Below are 20,078 nucleotides of genomic sequence, written 5' to 3' on the forward strand. Positions count from 1 at the left end.
AGTGTTCTGGCAAACCCAAAACTCTGTTCCAAATATATTGCCACCTTTCACTTCACAGAAACCCACGTGTCCAAAAGTTGCATGCCTCATGCACGTATAATAATCCCAACCCTCATATTCCCTTCTCTCCTCTAGCCCATTTCACTCTTTGACACTTTTTCAATCTAGACTAAACTTCAAATTTGAACCCAGAAATCAAAACAAACAAACAAAAAAAGTAGAAAGATGAGCCAAGAACAGTCACAGAAGTCTGAGCAAGAACCCATCAAATATGGCGATGTATTCCCAATCCAAGGAGAACTTGCGGAGAAGACAGTGGCACCAGGAGATGCAGCGCTGATGCAGACGGCGGAGAACACAATACTTGGGCATATCCAGAAGGGTGGTGCAGCCGCAACCATGCAATCGGCCGCCATGCGCAACGAGAGAGCTGGCCTTGTGGATCATAATGATATGAGTTATGATGCCGGTCTTGGTGGTGTGAGTATCACCGAGACTGATCTTCCTGGGAAGCGTGTAATCACCGAGTCAATCGGCGGACAGGTGATTTGAGCACAGTTTAAGTTTATGCACATATACATCTTCCATGTATAGTGTGTTTATATGATGTGAGTCTATTTGATACACAAAATTTCACTGGAGTCTTATGTGTCCTGCTGGCCCCCCTAAAAACTGAAATCAAACTCAAATTACTGGTCCAGTCATTGGACAACTCAGACTGTGAAAAAAAAAATTTAGACAGGCACAATAAATTCTACAAGTTTTTTTTTAAGCGTGTAATTGTGAAATTTGTCTTGTCATAGACTTAATTGTTTGTAAATTCAACTTATTGAGTCCATTACTAGATAATGTCATTTTAAATATAATATTTCGTACAAGAAATACTTATCAAATTCAGAGTTCAAATATTTTTGAACTCTTCCTTTCCTATGGTAATTAACATTTTTTTTTAATTCTTATATAAAAAAAAAATACTAATTTTTTTTTTTTTTTAGATGTGGCACTTTGTGGGTTTAGTACGTTTTCGTGAGTATGATAGAAAAATGAACTCATTTTATTTTCATCTTACCTTTCTCCAAGTACAGTTAATGAGATATGGCAGTGATTGATTTGTAAACAGTGCAACACACAACAAAAGGATATACCTTAATAATTTAGTGTGAAAAGAGAGAGGGGGAAGGATCGTCCAGGTGCACTAAGCTTCCCATTTCTTTTTTTGTTCATAACAATGTAATCCTGTTGTCTATGTTGGTTCTTGTGCATAACTTTTTTTTGGTACCTAATCGATTGAAATGTGTAATATTTTGATGAGTCTAGGTTGTTGATCAATACAGCCAAAGAGCTCCATTGGCACCACCAGCCATATTTGAACAATCAGGTGGTGATGGTGGGGCGTGGTGGTGCAATCACAATTGGTGAAGCACTCGAAGCTACTGCCATGACAGCCGGGCAGAAGCCCGTGGACCGGAGTGATGCCGCTGCTATTCAGGCAGCCGAAGTTAGAGCAACAGGGCGAATCAACATAGTCCCAGGTGGGGTTGCAGCCGCAGCCCAGTCAGCTGCAAGTTTAAATGCCAGAGCAACAAGCACCGAGGAAAAGACAAAACTTACCGATATTCTAGCAGTAATATATTTTAACGAGAAAATGTTATTTCACAGATAGATTTAATATTTCATACACATATCTATAATTAATATAGAAATATCAACATTTTAATACAAATAAATTGATGTGATAAAAAAGAGAATTAAAATTGTGAATGTGTGAGAATGAAAACCCAATATACTTGTCACTAATATTGTTACTACCAAATATATGAAAAAAAAGGGGGTATTATTTTAATTGGTGTTAATTAATGAAAAAATTTTGTCTTTTGAAGTTACAAACACTATCTAATTTTGATGAGTTAAAATTTTGATCTCAATTGTTTAAAAGATAATATTATGCTCACATTTGGAGTGTCTGTAAAAGAATGATCCAGTTTCATTAAATTACAAGTCAATGTTACCAAGTCATACACATTTGATCTACTAGTAACTTTTTAAAAATTTTAATTTATTTCTTAAAATCGATGAAAAACTTCACATCAATGTTGCCATATCTTTGTAGAATTTACTTGTAAAACAAATAATCCAAAGTCTGATATGTCTTTCACAAAATAAGAAGATTAAATGAAATGTGCTTTTTTAAATTTATTTGCCGATATTAAAGAGAGTTTCATACCAAGGGTGAGTGCTAAATAACACCATTTTTATGCATGCAGGATGCAACTTCGAAGTTGCCATCTGACAGACCAGTAACACGCCGAGATGCTGAGGGGGTGACCGGTGCAGAGATGCGGAATGATCCATACTTGACCACTCATCCTACAGGCGTGGCAGCATCCGTGGCAGCAGCCGCTAGGATCAACCAGACTAAATTAGCATCTCTCGGGAGAGAGGCTGATCAAGGGGTTTAAACCAAACAAAGTTTTTTTTTTTTGGATTACTGCATGCCTCACTTGATTTATGTTACTATTGTGGCCGTAGTAGGTCTTTTTTCCTTTCTCTCTCTCTTATCTCCTTGTCTCATAATCAATGAGTATGAATAAATTGAGTTTTAATCAACTAGTTAAAAATCTCATCTTTAGGTTAGTTTTGATGTAAGCCCAAATTCACAATTCTGGTATATTAGGATTTTGCTAATTATTTCCACGTCCTTCTAGTTAAACACCTTTGGATGAGCAGAATGTTCTACCATTTTGTATTGGGGTCTATTAATTCCACTACTAGGAGAGAGGACTCTGACCTGGTCTGAGACTTCAGGTAGATAGTCACCCAAATATACCAACACTTTCTCCACCACACATGCATGACTCCCTAGCTTTCAGTTGAATCTCAAGACAATGGGAATTTGCACAGTACTCGGCTTTGAAAATCTTGACTGGAAGGGATTGGGGTCGTTCTCATATATACCTGTCAACCTTGCTTTGCAAGCATAGAAAGATTGAGCATCGATCCCACTTCTCCCCTCCTCTTAGATTATATTTTAAATTCATTAATGATATGTTTGGATGAATACTTCAGCCTCCTCTCCCCTCTCCTCCCCCTCTAGGTGGTTAGGTTCGACAACCTCCACCTCCTCTAGGGCTGTGTACCAGGGTGGCTATTGAGCTCCTACTCAAAGAACTCTTCTTAGAAATATAATTAATATTGTAGATAAGTTATTTGAGAAGGTTCTTCGGTTATTTACTAAGAAAGAACGATATTTAGCACAACTCGATCTTATTATTGGAGGGAAGTAGTTAAAGACGTTATGATGTAAAGTTTTTTGTCATCAAATAAAAGAATTTGGGATTTAAATTCCGCCTATACCAAAAATTAATATTAAATCATCATAGAGAGGACAAAATTCCAACGATTTGTTTAATCGATACAAATTGTGACCCAAATCTCGCTGATATTTCGATCCCAGTAAATGATGACGTGATAACTTCAATCCGATTAATTCTTAACACATTAGTATTTGCAATTTGTGAGGGTCGTTCTAGTTATATACGAAATCCTTGATTCATATTAATAATGAATAATAAAAAAATTCTTTTAGGAACTCCATAGATTTATGAAATCGGTTATGATTCCTAAAAGAGATACAAGTAACTAGGGATAGTATGTAATTAATTGGTATACAAATATATATAAGTCAACTAGGCAAGTTGAAAACAGAGAATGTTGAATCAAAATAATTCTTTTTAAAGTTCCCAGAAGATTTAGTCAATGAATTAGAATGAATCAATCGATCCATTTTTTTTTTATACTATGTTTCTAATGGATACGTTTCTTTTAGATCATGATTATATTTTCTTTTTTAGGCTATGATTTCATATTCATAAAATTTATAAGATTTATTTCCAGTTTTAGATCTTTCAATAATAACTCCTTACTCCCATGGATCTATTTCAAATTCCTGAATCATCCTAGGAATTTTTCTATTTGATTGTATAGTTTAAGTTGAAATTCTATCATATCTATTAAAAATATTACATTATTAACTAGGTTGAAATTCTATCACATCTATTAAAAGATTGCATTATTAATCAATTTTTGACTATAGATGCTTGACTATGGATGCTTATAAGGCAAGCAGAGCCCTGGATTTGGTTCCTTTTCATCGATTGAGATGCTGCCCCCAAAATTGTAAGCTTATGAGATATGATCAATGACAGTTGATGGGTTGCAATAAATGTTGACACGAAGGAGTTATTGGCAATCGCCGATCGGCTTACTCTTCTTTTAAGAGAACTGTATCAACCGATTGGTCAAGGAAAAGTGCCCTTGGAGAGGCAGCTATGACCGTAAATGACCCTCCTAGATTTGATGACCAAGGAAGGCTAATAGTCGACACCCATTAAAGGGATTCTGAGGTCTTCCATGGAATTTGGGCCGAAATTTATTTCAGGTGATAGATCTCATCTCTAACGAGCCTTAGAAGATGGACTTTGCCACGGGCCCAAAGGCTCCCAGGATGGTCCAAACTCCAGTCCTTTTTGGGCCTGCTAGGCTCAACCACCTCCTTATACATGGCAAACTAAGGCAAAGCGTTGCTTGGTCTGTCATATAACCTCTGATGAATGCTAATATAAATAAGTTGATGGTGTTTCTCTTCGCAGACCAGTATCGAACACATTCCACAACATTGGTAAACTGGATGACATTTCATAGTTCCAATGTCGTTCTTAGGGATTACATGTTGCTCATTGAATTTTAGATAAGAGAAGATTGGGCTGGCTGTCTTTGATTGATGGCTCTCGCCATCAGTTATTCGTTTACTCTTGTTCGCTTTATTTGCACATTTTCCTTGCATGCCTTGACATACCCTCAATTGCATATCATATTCAGTTGTGAATTTAGTTTTTTTTAAATTAAAAAAAAAAAAAAAAAAAAAACAACAACCAGTATATACAGAAGTACATACATTAAGCGTGCAAAGAACGTTTTTTTAGGATTAAGATTTTTTGAAATATTAGGATAACTTGTTCTTTTCAATAGCTATCCTCATTTTCAACACTATTTACTAAAGGTTTGAATAGAGTACCCATCACACATTTAACTTGTGTTACATGTCAGTGGGGCAACATCAAAAGAATCAACCTTTACCCCTTCTCTTCTTCTGTTATTCTAAACATCAATGCTCGGCCATCCAAGAGAGACAAAAGAGAAAAATACATGATATCAAAACTGAACCCAAAAGATAAACAGTACTGAACAAAGTGCAGCAAAACATAATCAACTCAACTAAAGCAGGATATTCATGATTATAATTTATAAACTCCAGGGTAGCTTTAAGCTTTTATAAAATTCAATATTGTAGCAAGTAATTGTGAAGCACAGAAACAAAGTGAAACCTCAGCTCATGCTCAATTAATTTTTAATTTGCACTGTCAACTTACTCAAAATTGAGCTAGTTGCAAGCTTTCCAAAAATATTTTTCTTTGAATCGATAGGACTGTATACATCTCTTGCATGCAAACAGAGGACCAATGCTAACCTCATGCTCACAATTCAAAAAAAATCGCCACATCATATACAACAAAATTGATAATTTCCCTATAATGTACAAACTACTATACAACTCTGAATATTGGAGGATGAGAAAAATTCCTGACCTAAATCTTCTATAAACAAATAACGTTGTGAGGTGACTGAGGTTTAAATCATTTAGAAGTGTATTCTTCCACAACTCAGCTGGCCAAGCTAACCTTTTCAAGTGCCAATTCTCGTGTGATGAGCCTGAGAAGTACTTGCACTAGCTCTCTTACTCGTGCTTCCCTGTTCATCAAAAGGATCAAAAGGATAAGCTACTCCATGGAAACATTAATTCATGTTTAATTTCTTATCACAGTTCCAGGCAGATCATGATAACTTTTAACTCTTGTATATATTGTGGCCGAGGTATATCGTGGCACCTTACTGGCATCATCCTTTTTCATACCTTATAAATTCTCCTTTTTTGACATTATTTCAAACATGGCAGATATCTCCAGTTTTTTAGTGACAAAATTTTTTGCTGAAAGATATTCTCTCTTACCTTGATACAACAAGCTCACAGAAGGAGGGAAATAGAACAAGCAGATGAGGACGCTTGTCTTGACTTTCCTCCTCTGCTAGGCCACTTTTCAAGTGTGGATGCAAAGGAAGGATGGATGCTGTGTCTAAATGAATAATCAGACGTGCCAGTTCTTGAAGGACAAATATTATTTCTTCGAGCCTAGCTGCTGGCAACGGGCGTTCACCTGCAGGAACAGTAGGATGGTTCAGAAGAGAATAATCTGGAAGGTGAAATGAACATTAGAGGAACCCAACATATTGTAAGAAGACACGCACCTAAGTCATTCTCATCAGTGAGAAATCTGTTCAAGATGTACTCACATCTGGTCACGAGCATCATGATTGAGATTTTGCTGACTTCAGATCTTGTCAAATTCCAATGATTGGTTTCTTTGCTGTAACTGAGGTACAGATAGTAGTATGTGAAATTTGGAATAAAAATGCATTGGAAAACAGAGCTTTGTAGATTTCTAAAGATGTTTCAATTGAAAGTAACAACAGAAGGCTTTAAAAGTACAGGTTTTGAGGTTGCCTAATGGAAGAGTCTTACATTAATAGCTGCAGAAAGACAAGTTTATTCTAGTTGATGGAACTGACCAATCACTGGCATTTATTTCGTTTAAAAGATTAATATCATACTAAATAACTTCATGAGTCACCTGTTGTGACAAAAAGAATGGCAATGGCATTCAGGTTCCAGTAAAGCGGCTAATCAAGAATATCAAAGACTGGAAGTCCGGAATTACCCCAAAGACCAGAATTTGAACAAGTTCTCTTCATATGGTCAACCATTACATTAGATATCAAAGCAATATGACACTCAATGTTCACATAATTAATTATTGAAAACTAATATGTCAAGTAAAGGATCAACCTCTGCGATAAATTACCTGCTCAAGGAAAATAACTTCTGTAAGCAAGTTAAAGAAAATCTGCTACAGTGGGAAGGCATAAGTTCCACAGTCTCAACAGGCAACGAGCATGTGCGTGACGCACAACGGTCCAAGGTGGATACTAGTCGTTGCAAAATCTGTGAATAACAGCAACAGTATTAGGAGGGGAAGATGAGCCAATTTAGGAAATTCTCAACATCAAAGACCATAAAAAATTCAGAAAAATTCCATGTCTGATCTGGAATGTTAAAATTAGATGGTCCATAATCATCTTGTCACCTTCATTTCACAAAATGTACCCCAATCCCGACCCCACTATTTAACAGCAGGGCTAAGGCCCAGGGATTTACAATCACTCCAATCTAACCACTACACTCTACATATATTCACAGACTGTTTTGGTCACATAAGTGGGTCCAGTATATATATATTTGATGATTGGGTCCAGTTAGCCCAATTGATAGTATCTTGGCCTAATGATAAAGAGCAATTATCATGGAGCAAACACCATAGGTTCAAATCCTATCATATCTATCAGAACATTTTGGTTAAATAATTTCTATCTACCATAAAAAATAAATAAATAAATAAAGAAATAAAATGATAGGAGAGGAAATTACATCTAAAGGGGCATCAATCGGTGACTTAAGAATGTTGTCACCAAGAATGTTTAAGATGGTCATCTCAAGCAACTCATCGTCCTTTTGTGCTACAAGTGAGAGAGAATTGGAAGGAAGAGCTCTCCCACAATATCCAACGAAGAATATTTCATAAACATCTGCAACTTCTTTCCAGATACGTGTTCGTGCAGGTTTACTGATACTTGAAATTGGTCCACCATTTAAGGTTAATCTGCTGACATCATCAACCAGAATGCGGTTGAAGTCTGCAACAGCAAATCTCCATAGTGCACCGTCTGGATTGTCCCTCCTGGTCATCATACACCTAAAGCAAACAATTGATCTGGTTAAGCACTTGCACAGGTAGTCTAAATCCTAAAATCAACATGGAATACATAAGACAGTTATTAAAAAGGATGATAATAAGGGGGCATGGCACTCAACTTAATGTATATTATCAACGATTTAGTCATACATGTTATTCATTGTATATATTACATCAAATACACTACAACAGTCACTATAAAGGAAATGTGCTGTCATTGTTCACACATGGCCCATCAATTACTCATCTATTAGAATCAGATTCTAATAGATTAACCCCCTATAGTATATTCATTAACCTTTTATGTAAAAACCACCACTTCTCTAAAATAGTGTGATTGGAGTACAAAATCAGCATAACAGATTACAGTAGTTAGTAGTACCTTCCAAGACTTTGAATTAACTCGGGAAATATGATATGCTTTTCAATTTCTGGAGCCTGTAGAAAAAGATCTACCATTACAGGAACAAGCTTTTCAGCAAACAGATAACTCGGGATGCCTTCTGTTAAAGCTGTTGTTGATCCAGAACTCAGAGATGTAGCTTCTACTTTGGATAGGGATATGGACGTAGTACCGTTAGGTATATCATCTTTTATCTTCACGTGGGCATCTGTGAAAAATGAAGGCATGAATTTTAAACCTTTTGTTACTAAAATCAAACTAAAGGTTCCATCAAGTTTTTTTTCATACCTGGAATATGATCACTTGTGTGCTCTGACTCATCTTCCTCATTTTCTAAGGGAGACTCAGATCTTGGAAGATACAGCAAAAGCTCCCGAAGAAGAATAAGCCACATTGAAGAAATGTCCTCAGTTGGACATAACAAAGGTAAGATTTCCAACACAGTGCGTAGTACAGGTGGAACATTTCCCTAGAGAAGCAACATAGAATTCAAGGGAAAGAATTTCATATGTTGAAATTCACAAAAAATAGTATTATATTCTCTGAGGGTTCTTGTAACTAGTAACACCACTTGGATAAAAATGGTTACATGTACATGATAATTCTCTTTCCTAAGCCCACACAGCAAGGTAGAGGAAGAGCTTTATGAGAGGGCCACAAGGACTCTTACTTTTGGGAGGCAAATTCATGCTCTATACTAGACTGGTATGCCAAATTGGTAAGCCAACTTATAATTCACCTCTATGCTTAATTTCAAATGTTGTTTATCCCAGTTTCATTCCTCTATTTTATTTTTTGTTTTTTTCTTCTTACTTCCCTTCACTTTTTGTAGAGAACATAAGACAAAGGTGAAGGGAGCTGTTACAAAACTATAGTACTACACTTCTACCATATAAAACACAGACCAAGACCCAATTTTAGAGTATAATTCAAACAGCTAAACCAACAAAACTTGCCAAGAATACATGAAAGTACAGAAAATGGTAATACAAGAAGGCCAAAACAGATTCCTACAGTGAATTTCTTTATGCAGTGGACCCTTAGGATCCTAAAGAAACCCAGGTAATGTGAAAGAAAATAATTATTTAAGGAAGGGACATGGAAATTGGTATGGGCCGTGTATCACATTCCATTCATGTAAAGCACTGAAATTACTTGTTGACATCACAAACACAACTTATGTAAAACCAATAACTCTCAAACAATCTCATGTGCTTTCTCAAAGGTGGCAGAGAAATTATGAAGATCCTTCAACTTTACAGAAGAAAATGAACAAGAAATACTTGCTACAGTGCAATTAAAAAACCAAACCAAAAAATAAAAACGCACAATAACAAGGAAATGGGTTCAGTGCGAAAGTTTTACTTACAAATTCAGATTCGAAGTGATCAGTAGTTATTATGGCTTGCTTAACCGCCAAATCTATGATTGCTAGCAATTGTGTGTACATGCTATCATCAAACATCCTTTGTGCTTGAACATATAGTTCTCCTGTTTGTACAAATCAAGAAAAACATAAGCACTCTGAAAAGATGGTTCAACCACAACTACTGTAGTAGCTAACATTAACAGTCTCCTTAATTACATCGTAGACGGACTCTGCTTAGTTGTTAGGATATATATCTAATACCCCATTTCCTTGCATTCGAGCTTGGTGTAAGCACAGACACAAACATGGATGCAGGGCACTACACAATTGACACAGCAAAACAACATTTTATAAAGACTAGGACATGACAGGAAAGAGACACAGTAATTAATTAATTAATTATATTTTTAGGTATATTTATATATCTTTAAGCATACTTTAGGTTTTAGGAATAATAACAACAATAAAAATGTTTGAATGTTTTGTTTTTGTATTTAAATTTAATAAAAACCCCAGTGACGCATGGTAGTTTTAGCTGCAAAACAAGGTTTTTTGGTCAGTAGACACAGCCAGTGCTCCATTGAACTTTGAAAAGCCTTTGTGGTTTTTAAAAATTAAAAGAAAAGGAAAAATACAATTTGGGCCAACAAATGGTAGCCAGTCCTTTCGAGAGCAGGTGCATGACCACTATAATTCCATACTTACACCAAAGCATTTTGGTCCCTGTAACTTCATACTTTATAGCAGGGAATTTCAGTCCAATGGGGAATCATTCACAAGTCCGATGCCCCTCCTCAATGATCTCTCCGATCTTTCTCAATCAACTCCTCTCCAACTTTCTTGGAGAAATTCATCTTACTCACATCAGTCCCTTAGGTAAATGCAAAAAAGTTTTGGAGCTTGAGCTCATCAACCATATAAAATGAAGGGATCTTTCTATGTAGAAAACATTAACACCCCATCATCCTTGGCACTCTGTCGCATGCAATCAGAGATCTGATGGCTGGTCAAGAGAGAAAGTGTGGTGTCATGACCATGTCCAGAATAGAAAATTACTTTTTTCTCCCAATATGCCACAGAAATGCATGCAGACGTGTCCCCAACGTATTATTGTCCAATACAGTTGCTGTGTCTGTGCTTCTTACATATTATGCATGAGCATTCACAGAATCTAACAAAAAATCCAAGTTGAATAAATGCATTACCAAGTCCATGTAAAATCTCCTGCTTGACCTTGCTAGCTGCATTTTCACTGTAGTTTGGTGACTTCTGAAGAACAAACTCATAAGCATCAAGTACTGAGTTAAGGTATGGTTTCGGCAAGTTCCCCTGATTCACGCAGTTTTTTCAGTGCTAAAAAATGAGCATATCTTATTGATGCTACTCTTTTGTATATATATTAATTAAAATTCAAAGAATGCATCATTGATGATGTAGAAGTTTTAGGAACACGTTTTTTTTTTTTTATGTGACAAACATATTTTACTTCTTACAAATAAAACGGAAGCTCTAGATCTGTCAGCTTAATGATTACCTTAAGAGAATGAGAAAGAACAGTTGTCTGTAAGCAATTAATTGCTGCAAGAGCAACCTCTTTACTTCCATTTAAAATGCTATTCTTTACAAAAAGAAGCAAAGTTTCCCATCCTGCAGAAATGAAACATGATCTGATGTTTGTGGTACTCATAAAAAGAAATAAAAAATGAAAAGAAAAAGAAAGTACAATAAAATGCATGATACAGAAAGATTTGAAAGTGAACCTACCTGACCAGAAATTGTTTAAGATTCTGAGAAAAGGAAAGAAAGAACGTAATATACGCGCTACTCCACCCAGGACCAGTACAAGTGTCTCATCCCACTGTTTCTGAGCTGTGTTTCGACTGCAAATTCATCAAATATAAGAATATGTTTGCATAATTGAGGGAGATAAGAAAGTTTCCAAATCAAGGTTAAGGTTCTAAACTTCATTTACCTATGATGTATGAGCATGTGAACTGCTTTTCCTCCACGAGTTCCCAGTTCTTTCCCATGCCATTCATCTTTTGATGAAGTAGCAGCCTAATATATTGGGGAGGGGGGTAGGGGGGTAATCAAAATAGATTAGCACAGACAGTAAAAAAGCTCTGAACTTAATATTAAAATACCAATTCAGCTTACCATGTGAGAAGCACGATCTAATGTAGGGAAAACATAATTCCAAAGACAATCCTCCCACATACTTTTTGATAGTTTTTGCCCATAACTTCCAAGAGTTTGAAAAAGTGTCCTGACAGCTGAATTCCTGACCTGCAAAGTAGAATGCATTTAGCCATGAATTAAAAAACTATTTTACAAAACAGCCACAACAGTGTAGTTGCTACACAAACACCTTCATTGGAGGCAGGAAATGTAGCCAACATGCAAAAATAAATGGAAAAACTGCAACAGATAATACATAATTATGCAATCAGAAGTGTAAGAGAAAGTTGTTTAAAATCTGGAAAAGCTCAACTTTCAACCTCTCTGTTCTGACTACTCTTCAGCTTTTATCGGATGCACAAAGTGCTTTTTTATATGATGACAAACACGCACAGAATTTGCCAAAAATTATTCACAGAAGAGAAGGCTCACTACATTGCAACACCAAACTAGGCCTGAATATTCAGATGATAAAATATCTGGCAAAGGAAACTTAATAGCACCCTCAAGCAAACTGAACTAATTTTTAAGCCATTTGATGCAGGGCATTTCAAGCAACTATATGCCTATATCCTAATCCACTTGTAACTAATTAGTTAGTTAGTTAGTTAGTTAGTTAGAAGATTTCTTAAGCATTAGCCTATAGGATTTAGACACTTATCAACCATCTAGAGGCTGCCAATGCCAAACAACTAGTATAAGTAGGAGAATGTAAGCTCTTTGTAAATCAGTTTTGGTAATTGAATGAATTGTTAGCCTTTGTGTGCTATTTGGAACTAAGTGCTCTTGCAGAGGTACTTATCCACCTATCAATTTGTTCTAAGTAACTCAGCCCTTTCATTGTTTCTAAACCATGCACAAACAGCCCATCACATCCCTTGCATCACCATTAATACTCTTATGATGCTATAAGTGATAAATCATCAAGCATGTTCTATTATGAAAATAGGAGAAGCATCAAAGAAACAACATCTAGGACATCAGTTACTGCAACATTAGTGCCATCAATTGGTGTATTATGGCCTTTCTTTTTAGATCAATCACCAATAAAAATGGAAAGACATTTTATTAGTACTATTAAATTACTGATTCTCCCAAAAACTTAAGTTATTAGGAGATGATGGATTTAATCATTTAACCACATAATTCTAACACTCCCCCTCACATGTGGGCTTAAACTACCTTTTAATAGGTGAGGCCAACACGTGGGATTATAAATGAGAGGTAGAGTGCAGGAGACAGGGATCAAACTCAGGACCTCTTGCTTTGATACCATTAAATTACTGATTCTCCAAAAGCTTAAGCTATTAGCAGATGTTGGATTTAATTATTTAACCACATAATTCTAACAAGTACAAAAAAATTCATTATTAGAGACATGATATCCTACCTCTGGCCTCTCATCAGCTCCCAGCTTTTGAAGTAACGAGAAAACAGAGAACAGTAATTTGTCACTGTCAACCACATTTATCAAGGGAGTTTGGTCATTCACACTATCAGAAATGACAAGTGCTTGTTCTTCTTCATTTTCACCATCTGTTTGATTTGGAATAGAATGCACATCTGAAGTTCCAGAAAAGTTACACAAGCAAAAACAGAAGTCAAATTTTATGAATATACAGAAAAGGAAAATTATGCCCTAATAAGTTTACAAAGGCAATTTAACCTGTTTCCTTTTCCTCCACAGGCCCATGGACCAGCCCCTTTGCAATGAAATCAGTCGCAGTCCACAAAAGGCCTATTGCAGTCAAGCTTATATTCAACTCTGTCATTTGAGCACTGTAGGCTCCAGTCACATCTACACATCTGCAGTATTCAGATATATACTGGTATGACCAACAGGTTTTTAACAGTGTTACTCAAAATTCTGCATTTTGCAATGAGACCATATCTTAAATAAGCCCTTGCTCACAAATAGACCTGTCCATTTTGCTGGCCTGGCTGGGTTTAGGGCAGGACTCAGCCTAGATTCAGGCACAATCAAGAAGGCCTGCACCTGGCCTGCCCAGGAGATAGGACCTAATGTTGAAACGTAGGCCCAGCCCTAGCCCGCTCAATGGAGCCCAGCCTAAGCCTCTTATTTATTCTTTAAGCCTAATGCCTACAGGGAGAACACTTTTGCTTCTTTGCTCCCTTTATACTCACACCCAAAAATAATAATAATAATGCACAACATAATTCATTTTCAAAGATACATTTTTCATAGTTTCATTTCTAGAGAAAGAGAACTTCAAGGTTGCACCTCCAGAAGGCTTCAAAGGCATTATTTATGGATAGGGAGAGAGGAAAAGGGAGGAGGGGGACTCAATATATACCCTCAACAATTTGTTTATATTTGCTGCCTAAGGCTTTAAATCCGACCAGCTCCATGACCCCACATATTTGCCCAATCCCGTGAAATGATAACCAGGCTTGTTGTATGGGGTGTGCCACCTGACCCATGATCAAGTTTACTTGCCAAAGAATCAGTTAAGCATGATGTCCTAGGGTTCTATATTTTGCAACAATTCATCAATTGCAGCAACAAAGGACCACAGGGAGATAAGAGTAATTACAAATATCAACAGTTAAATTAATGTCCTATCAAATTTCAACTCTGATGTCATAGCTTCAACATATGCCCTTAAATATGGTTGTCCCTTGGCCTGCTTGGTTTCTTATACAACTACAAAACTAAATTTTTTGTAGCACATTTTGAAGCATGGTATTGTTTATTCCCTTCCCATACACATGCATTGAAATTTTCTTAAAATGAAGAAAAAAAAATTTTGAGATTAGTGAAACCAAAAATGAAAGGCTGTCTCAGCTGAGAAGAACACTTTGTGGTGTACATCATTCTCGCCAAGATGCAAAATGCATGCCAAGGCAATAAGATGTCATCACACTAAAAGAATTTAGAGGATTTCATTTTTGCATGTGATACCAAATTATATGTTTTTTTTATATATAAGTAAGAAAGACGTACATTCATAAGGCTAGTTTATGCATGAAAAGCACAAAGCAAACCAAAATTTACAAAGAAAAGAAAGAAACAAAGAGGAGAAGAAAACAAAGAAGAAAATTAATTACAAAAGAGGAGAGAACAAAGGAACAAAGGGAGAGAATCACTAGATGTGAGTCTCCAAGCCCAAGACTAGTCGAATAGAGATAAACTAAAAGAAGCAAGCAACTGATCTCCGGAGTTGTCCAAGTCCTCAAAAGTCCACCAACTCCTTCCAAAGACACCACAATTTATGCAAAAGGCTAGTTTATGCATGAAAAGCACAAAGCAAACCAAAATTTACAAAGAAAAGAAAGAAACAAAGAAGAGAAGAAAACGAAGAATTTATTGATTACAAAAGAAGAGAGAAAACAAAGGAACAAAGGGAGAGAATCACTAGATATGAGTCTCCAAGCCCGAGACCAGTCGAATAGAGATACACTAAAAGAAGCAAGCAACTAATCTCCAGAACTATCCCAGTCCTCAAAAGTCCACCAATTGCGCTCCTTCCAAAGACACCACAATAAGCACAACGAAACTAAATTCCAAATATTAGACAAGTGCTTCCTTAACTAATTCCACCAACCAAAAAGCAATACCAAATTATATGATTTAAACATCAATAACATCATAACTTAAAAAAGGAAAGTCAGAATTTTGCACATACATACATGCATTTAAGAAAGACATTGAAATAAAGAAAAAGTTTTTTCAAACTTACATTTTAAACCATGGGGTTTGAAAATGTAACAAATTAAACCCTCAGCCCATTTCAAACCCCTAACACAATGCGGATCCACTTTAATTGGGCTGAGGTTTAATTTATTACTTTTTAAGACTATAGGGTTTGATTTGTTACACCTTCTAAACTAGCAGGCTTAAAATGTAATTTTCCCAGAATTTTTCAGGGAAATTGTAAATTAACTAGTAATAAGGATGACAAGTTTAGAATCTTACACATGAAGACAGTCTGCAGGTATGCTTGCAAGCCCATCATTCATAATGACTCGTAGGTTCTGCAGGAAAATAGACAATTCAGAATGGGTATATAGAACAGATGGAACCATTATACAATAAAAACAATAATAACTTCAAACAATTTCATTCACACTAAAACAATAATATTAAATAAATGATCCAAGATAAACTGCATAAACGCATTCTAAAGAGCAATCACAATAGCTACAATGAGCTCCGGCTCAAATGGTAGTTCCTCCTCCTACAAGAACAGGTGGAGGACGAAGTAGTGGGTTCAAAGCCCACTATATGCATAACTTACCAATGATTTTCACATAAAAAAATAAAAATAAAGAAAAGAGCAATCACAACAGCAATGGTATATTGACACATCAGTGCAAGAGAAACAACAATTTTCAATAGGACTTGGGCTGCTCATGCTTCCTTCCTTAAGCAGAAAATAAGTGCCTTTAAAAAGCAAAAATGATGTTTTTGCATGTGCATTTTCTTACATGTACATTTCTATCTGTACGTAGGCATACATATGTTTGTTATTCTGTCTATGCATAAACTTGGCCAAAAAAGAGATTATGAAATCAACATTGTGTCTTACGATCAAAGAATTCTCGCTCAGATCATTTCTAACCTGAAATCCTAGAGTGACAAGATCCTTTTCTGATGCATCTGCTACAGACCTTCACAGAAAAGAAAGTTAAATGGATCAAAATAACAGAACCAGCTACCAGAAGCATATAGTAAAGTAGAAGGCAAACCTCAACATTTCAAGAATATCAGGCCAACTGTAGTGTAACTTTTCTCCATGCCTCTGAAAGAAGTTTGTGAGAAAAAATTAAGAGAGTAGGCTGAGAATTAAGACAGAATGAAAGCAAGTTTAATTTGTCTCTAGTAGTATCCATTACCTCTAATACATGCAGAAGAATTTTCAAAGAACCAGCACGAACATCAATGTTTTGAGTAGAAAAATAAAGAACCCTCAGTGGAGATATGACAGAACATTCAAGTGATCTCAACTCCGCCAGCCAGGTTTCCATCTAAGATGGAAAGAAAGAGAGAGTCAATGACAACCAATCCCCATCCCTCTATTCAATAAAATTCCAGACTGCAACTGAGAAGAGGTGAAATTTCTCACCTCCTGAGATTTATCGTAGGGTCTGGATGGTGTGTTTTCCTGGAACTGGTCCGAGCCTAAAACAGCACATATTGATTGATCCAATGCATCAAGTCCCATATTTCGTAAATTCTGATTAGAATTTTCTGCAAGCTACAAAATGTTCTGTGATGTCAAGAAAGATATAAATGGGGCAACAATCATATAAAAACTAATTCAGTATTAAAGATCATCACCTCAAGAAAGTGGCCAACTACTTCATCCCACAATGGTTCGACTCCTGTAATACAGTAGAAAAATTCAGAATGAATCAAATAACAGAAACTCAAATCATACCACATGCATAAAACGAATCTATCTACATAAAGTCATTAATAATTTTATACAATTTCCAATAAGAAGCAAGGAGAAACATTTAACAGAGGTAATAGTCATCAAACTGTTACACCAAAATGATGGAGCAAAGTGTGGAACATGACAACAAAAGAGAAATGAAAACATGCAAGTGAAGTCAATCAGGGACCATCATTTTGTTCTCTCCAGCAAAGTCCATGAGCAATACCATGTTTAATATGTCAGAATAAGCAGGTTGAAAATCAGCATTGAGGTTGAACAGTAATAGCAAATAAGCCTATGGAAAATAGTCAAGGAAAGTTGGAACTAGGGCAGCGGTAGGTCTGCCATCATATCAGAGACTGAAGAGGAAGAACCAATGGCCTCACCAGTTACAGCCATTGTAAGGTTTATTACACTATTTTTTGGGGAAACAAATGAAACGTCGGAAATTAGTCAATGACTTGTGAATTTTCTATGAAGCCTCAAGAGTGCCTTTTGTTTATATACTTTATACATACATATATACTTTTTTTATAGGTAATAAAAGTTCTATTGATAAGAAAAGTACAATGTGTTCATGATGGTAAACCCACTGCACTTGAAACGAATACAAGCAAATCAAACGGAAGAGCTAACAGAAATAAGGAAATCAGATATGGAAATACAATGAGTAAAACCCCAAATACAAGACCACTCAAACAAAGTCCTAGCTAACAAAGACTTAAACAAATCTATGGATCTCTCAATGTCTTCAAATGTTCGGGCATTGCCTTCCTTCCAAAATAACCACATAAGACTCACTGGTACCATATTCCAAACATTTGAAGAATAAGCCCCCAACCAATTTCTCCATGCAAAAAGGAGAGAGACAACTGAATTTGGCATCACCCACTGAACCCCATACATATAAATATTATACACACACACACACGCATTATATATATGATGTTTAATTCAAAGGCTTTTAACAAGAATTCAAGCATGACAAGTATGTAGTGTAAAGAGGGCAGAAATTACAGTGTGCAAACAAGCAACGTCCTCTTTTATCTTTACCTTACTGATTAGAAAACTATGTGCAAAACCATATTTGTAATAAACATATGTAAACATTGAATTCAAAATCATTGGCATCACATACTGTGAAGATTATTAACAAGTATGGAAATCATTCTTTCCACTGAAAAACTGATGCTTCCAAGTTTTTGACTTGATGACGGTCCAAAAGCAGTTGCAGTCGCAGCCACACATTGATGTGACAGCTGGCGTAGTGCAGAAATAAGAGACTTAACAGCGGATAGGTGCATCAGTGCTGAGCTCTCAAAAAGCTTTCCATACATAAAAGGCAGAAAAGGGTGAAAAGAAAAGGTTAGAGCCTGTTTCTTGTAATTGTGTAAAACAGAAGAAAAGTAAAATGCAAAGAAAAGAAAAAATAATGAAGAGCCCTTTTGATGCCCATTTCTTATGATGAGGGGAAAATAATTTGTTTGGCATGGCAATTATAAAAATGTTTATCAAGAAATCAATTGAAGGCTGGTTGTTTTCAGGAAACATTTAGTGTCCCTTTTTCACACAGGTCCATCAACCACTAAAAAGGGCAAGAAAACAAGAATTCTCAAAATGAAAAACAAAATTATTTAAAAATGGTTTAAGAGCTAATAAACCTTCAATTCCATTGCCAATGAGGTCTTAACTTGCTTTCCTCACCTGAGAATTTAAAGAAGAGAGAATATTGAAGTCACTGTATTGACCAGATGATTCTCTCATAAGCTTTGGGACGGCCGAGGAGACCTCCTACAAATATAATATTGATGTCCTTGTAAGCTTTTATGACACAGCTAAAATCTGTTAGATTAACACTACTTTGAACAAGAATAAGTAACCATTAAGAGGAATTAACTCAGACCATAAGGAGCTATATGGGGCCTAATTGTAGGTTACATGAGACTGGTTCATCCTGTATGTTCCAGGCATATGATTTCAAAGTTCTAGTTTCCTACATAAAGTAAATATGATTCGATTCTTAATGGCAGAATTTTATATTAAAAAGACGTTTACCAAAATTACCTGTGTGGTGGCATGTGGCGAATGAATTGCTCGGTCTAGAGCTGCTAGAGTTTCTAATACCTACATTTAATATTCAGAAAAGATTTAACATCGTATGAATTATTTCTACTTACAGGAAAATTTAACAAGTTAGAGAACATACCAAAACCCAGGATGGTCCCAACACATTATGTAATCGATGAGCAATGTTGAAAAGAGTCCTTAAGGCCTAAATTGCAATAGCATTTAAAGTCAACTCTACAAATAATTGTTTAACCAGATATTTGCAGGGAAGCCATTCTATTGAGAAATAAACAGTAGAAAAAAGATTTCATCCTCAGTAAAGGGTACAGGAATTAAATACCTGCACATTCTTAGGAGTAAGTATCACACTGTCCCTTTGATCAACCAATGGTTCAGAGCGTTTTGACCCAGGAGACTGCAAGGCACTGCTGAAATCTCAATTATAATCCCAATTTCAACATTATGAGGTTGCCTAAATCTTGAAAGTAGAAACTAAAACTATAAATATTTGAATTAAAGGGGCTAAGCTAGAAAATTATGGTGTAATCAAAACGAGGATTGAAAGGTGAAAATTTTTAAAAGTTTAACAAAAAGGTACCCCATTCAATAGTCAATAGTCTGCCTGTCTAGTAAAGCAATCTAAAAGATATAAAACTAGATTTTGTTTCCAGCCACATCAGCACGTGTAGAAACTAAACATCACACAACAATTAGAATCCCTTAACATGACAAGA

At 35.9% G+C, this 20,078-nt stretch overlaps 1 protein-coding gene and 1 pseudogene across 5 annotated transcripts in view; one reads left to right on the top strand and one right to left on the bottom strand.

The window, feature by feature from the left end:
• Window positions 1-222: 222 nt before the first annotated feature.
• Window positions 223-2,555, top strand: LOC115979615 (annotated as a pseudogene).
• Window positions 2,556-5,374: 2,819 nt separating this feature from the next.
• The window catches only part of LOC115979973 (protein MON2 homolog), a 42,382-nt gene continuing 27,678 nt past the window's right edge, over window positions 5,375-20,078 (bottom strand). For 4 of the 5 annotated variants that reach the window (XM_031102097.1, XM_031102100.1, XM_031102101.1 and 1 more), the window contains 26 exons: window positions 19,685-19,772; window positions 19,484-19,549; window positions 19,342-19,401; window positions 18,982-19,068; window positions 18,416-18,602; window positions 17,178-17,221; window positions 16,963-17,094; window positions 16,733-16,864; window positions 16,586-16,638; window positions 16,459-16,507; window positions 15,813-15,871; window positions 13,542-13,681; window positions 13,266-13,438; window positions 11,855-11,983; window positions 11,670-11,755; window positions 11,462-11,577; window positions 11,232-11,344; window positions 10,903-11,026; window positions 9,698-9,819; window positions 8,617-8,797; window positions 8,308-8,536; window positions 7,601-7,925; window positions 6,978-7,117; window positions 6,364-6,488; window positions 6,068-6,272; window positions 5,375-5,808 (listed from right to left, as the gene is read on the bottom strand). In XM_031102097.1, the coding sequence (XP_030957957.1) occupies window positions 5,721-5,808; window positions 6,068-6,272; window positions 6,364-6,488; window positions 6,978-7,117; window positions 7,601-7,925; window positions 8,308-8,536; window positions 8,617-8,797; window positions 9,698-9,819; window positions 10,903-11,026; window positions 11,232-11,344; window positions 11,462-11,577; window positions 11,670-11,755; window positions 11,855-11,983; window positions 13,266-13,438; window positions 13,542-13,681; window positions 15,813-15,871; window positions 16,459-16,507; window positions 16,586-16,638; window positions 16,733-16,864; window positions 16,963-17,094; window positions 17,178-17,221; window positions 18,416-18,602; window positions 18,982-19,068; window positions 19,342-19,401; window positions 19,484-19,549; window positions 19,685-19,772 (3,253 nt within the window). In that variant the 3' untranslated portion in view covers window positions 5,375-5,720. The remainder of the gene's footprint in view (window positions 5,809-6,067; window positions 6,273-6,363; window positions 6,489-6,977; window positions 7,118-7,600; window positions 7,926-8,307; window positions 8,537-8,616; window positions 8,798-9,697; window positions 9,820-10,902; window positions 11,027-11,231; window positions 11,345-11,461; window positions 11,578-11,669; window positions 11,756-11,854; window positions 11,984-13,265; window positions 13,439-13,541; window positions 13,682-15,812; window positions 15,872-16,458; window positions 16,508-16,585; window positions 16,639-16,732; window positions 16,865-16,962; window positions 17,095-17,177; window positions 17,222-18,415; window positions 18,603-18,981; window positions 19,069-19,341; window positions 19,402-19,483; window positions 19,550-19,684; window positions 19,773-20,078) is intronic. The other variant, XM_031102098.1, reaches the window with a different exon arrangement.

Source organism: Quercus lobata, chromosome 3 (assembly GCF_001633185.2).
Source record: "Quercus lobata isolate SW786 chromosome 3, ValleyOak3.0 Primary Assembly, whole genome shotgun sequence".
Taxonomy (NCBI): Eukaryota; Viridiplantae; Streptophyta; class Magnoliopsida; order Fagales; family Fagaceae; genus Quercus; species Quercus lobata.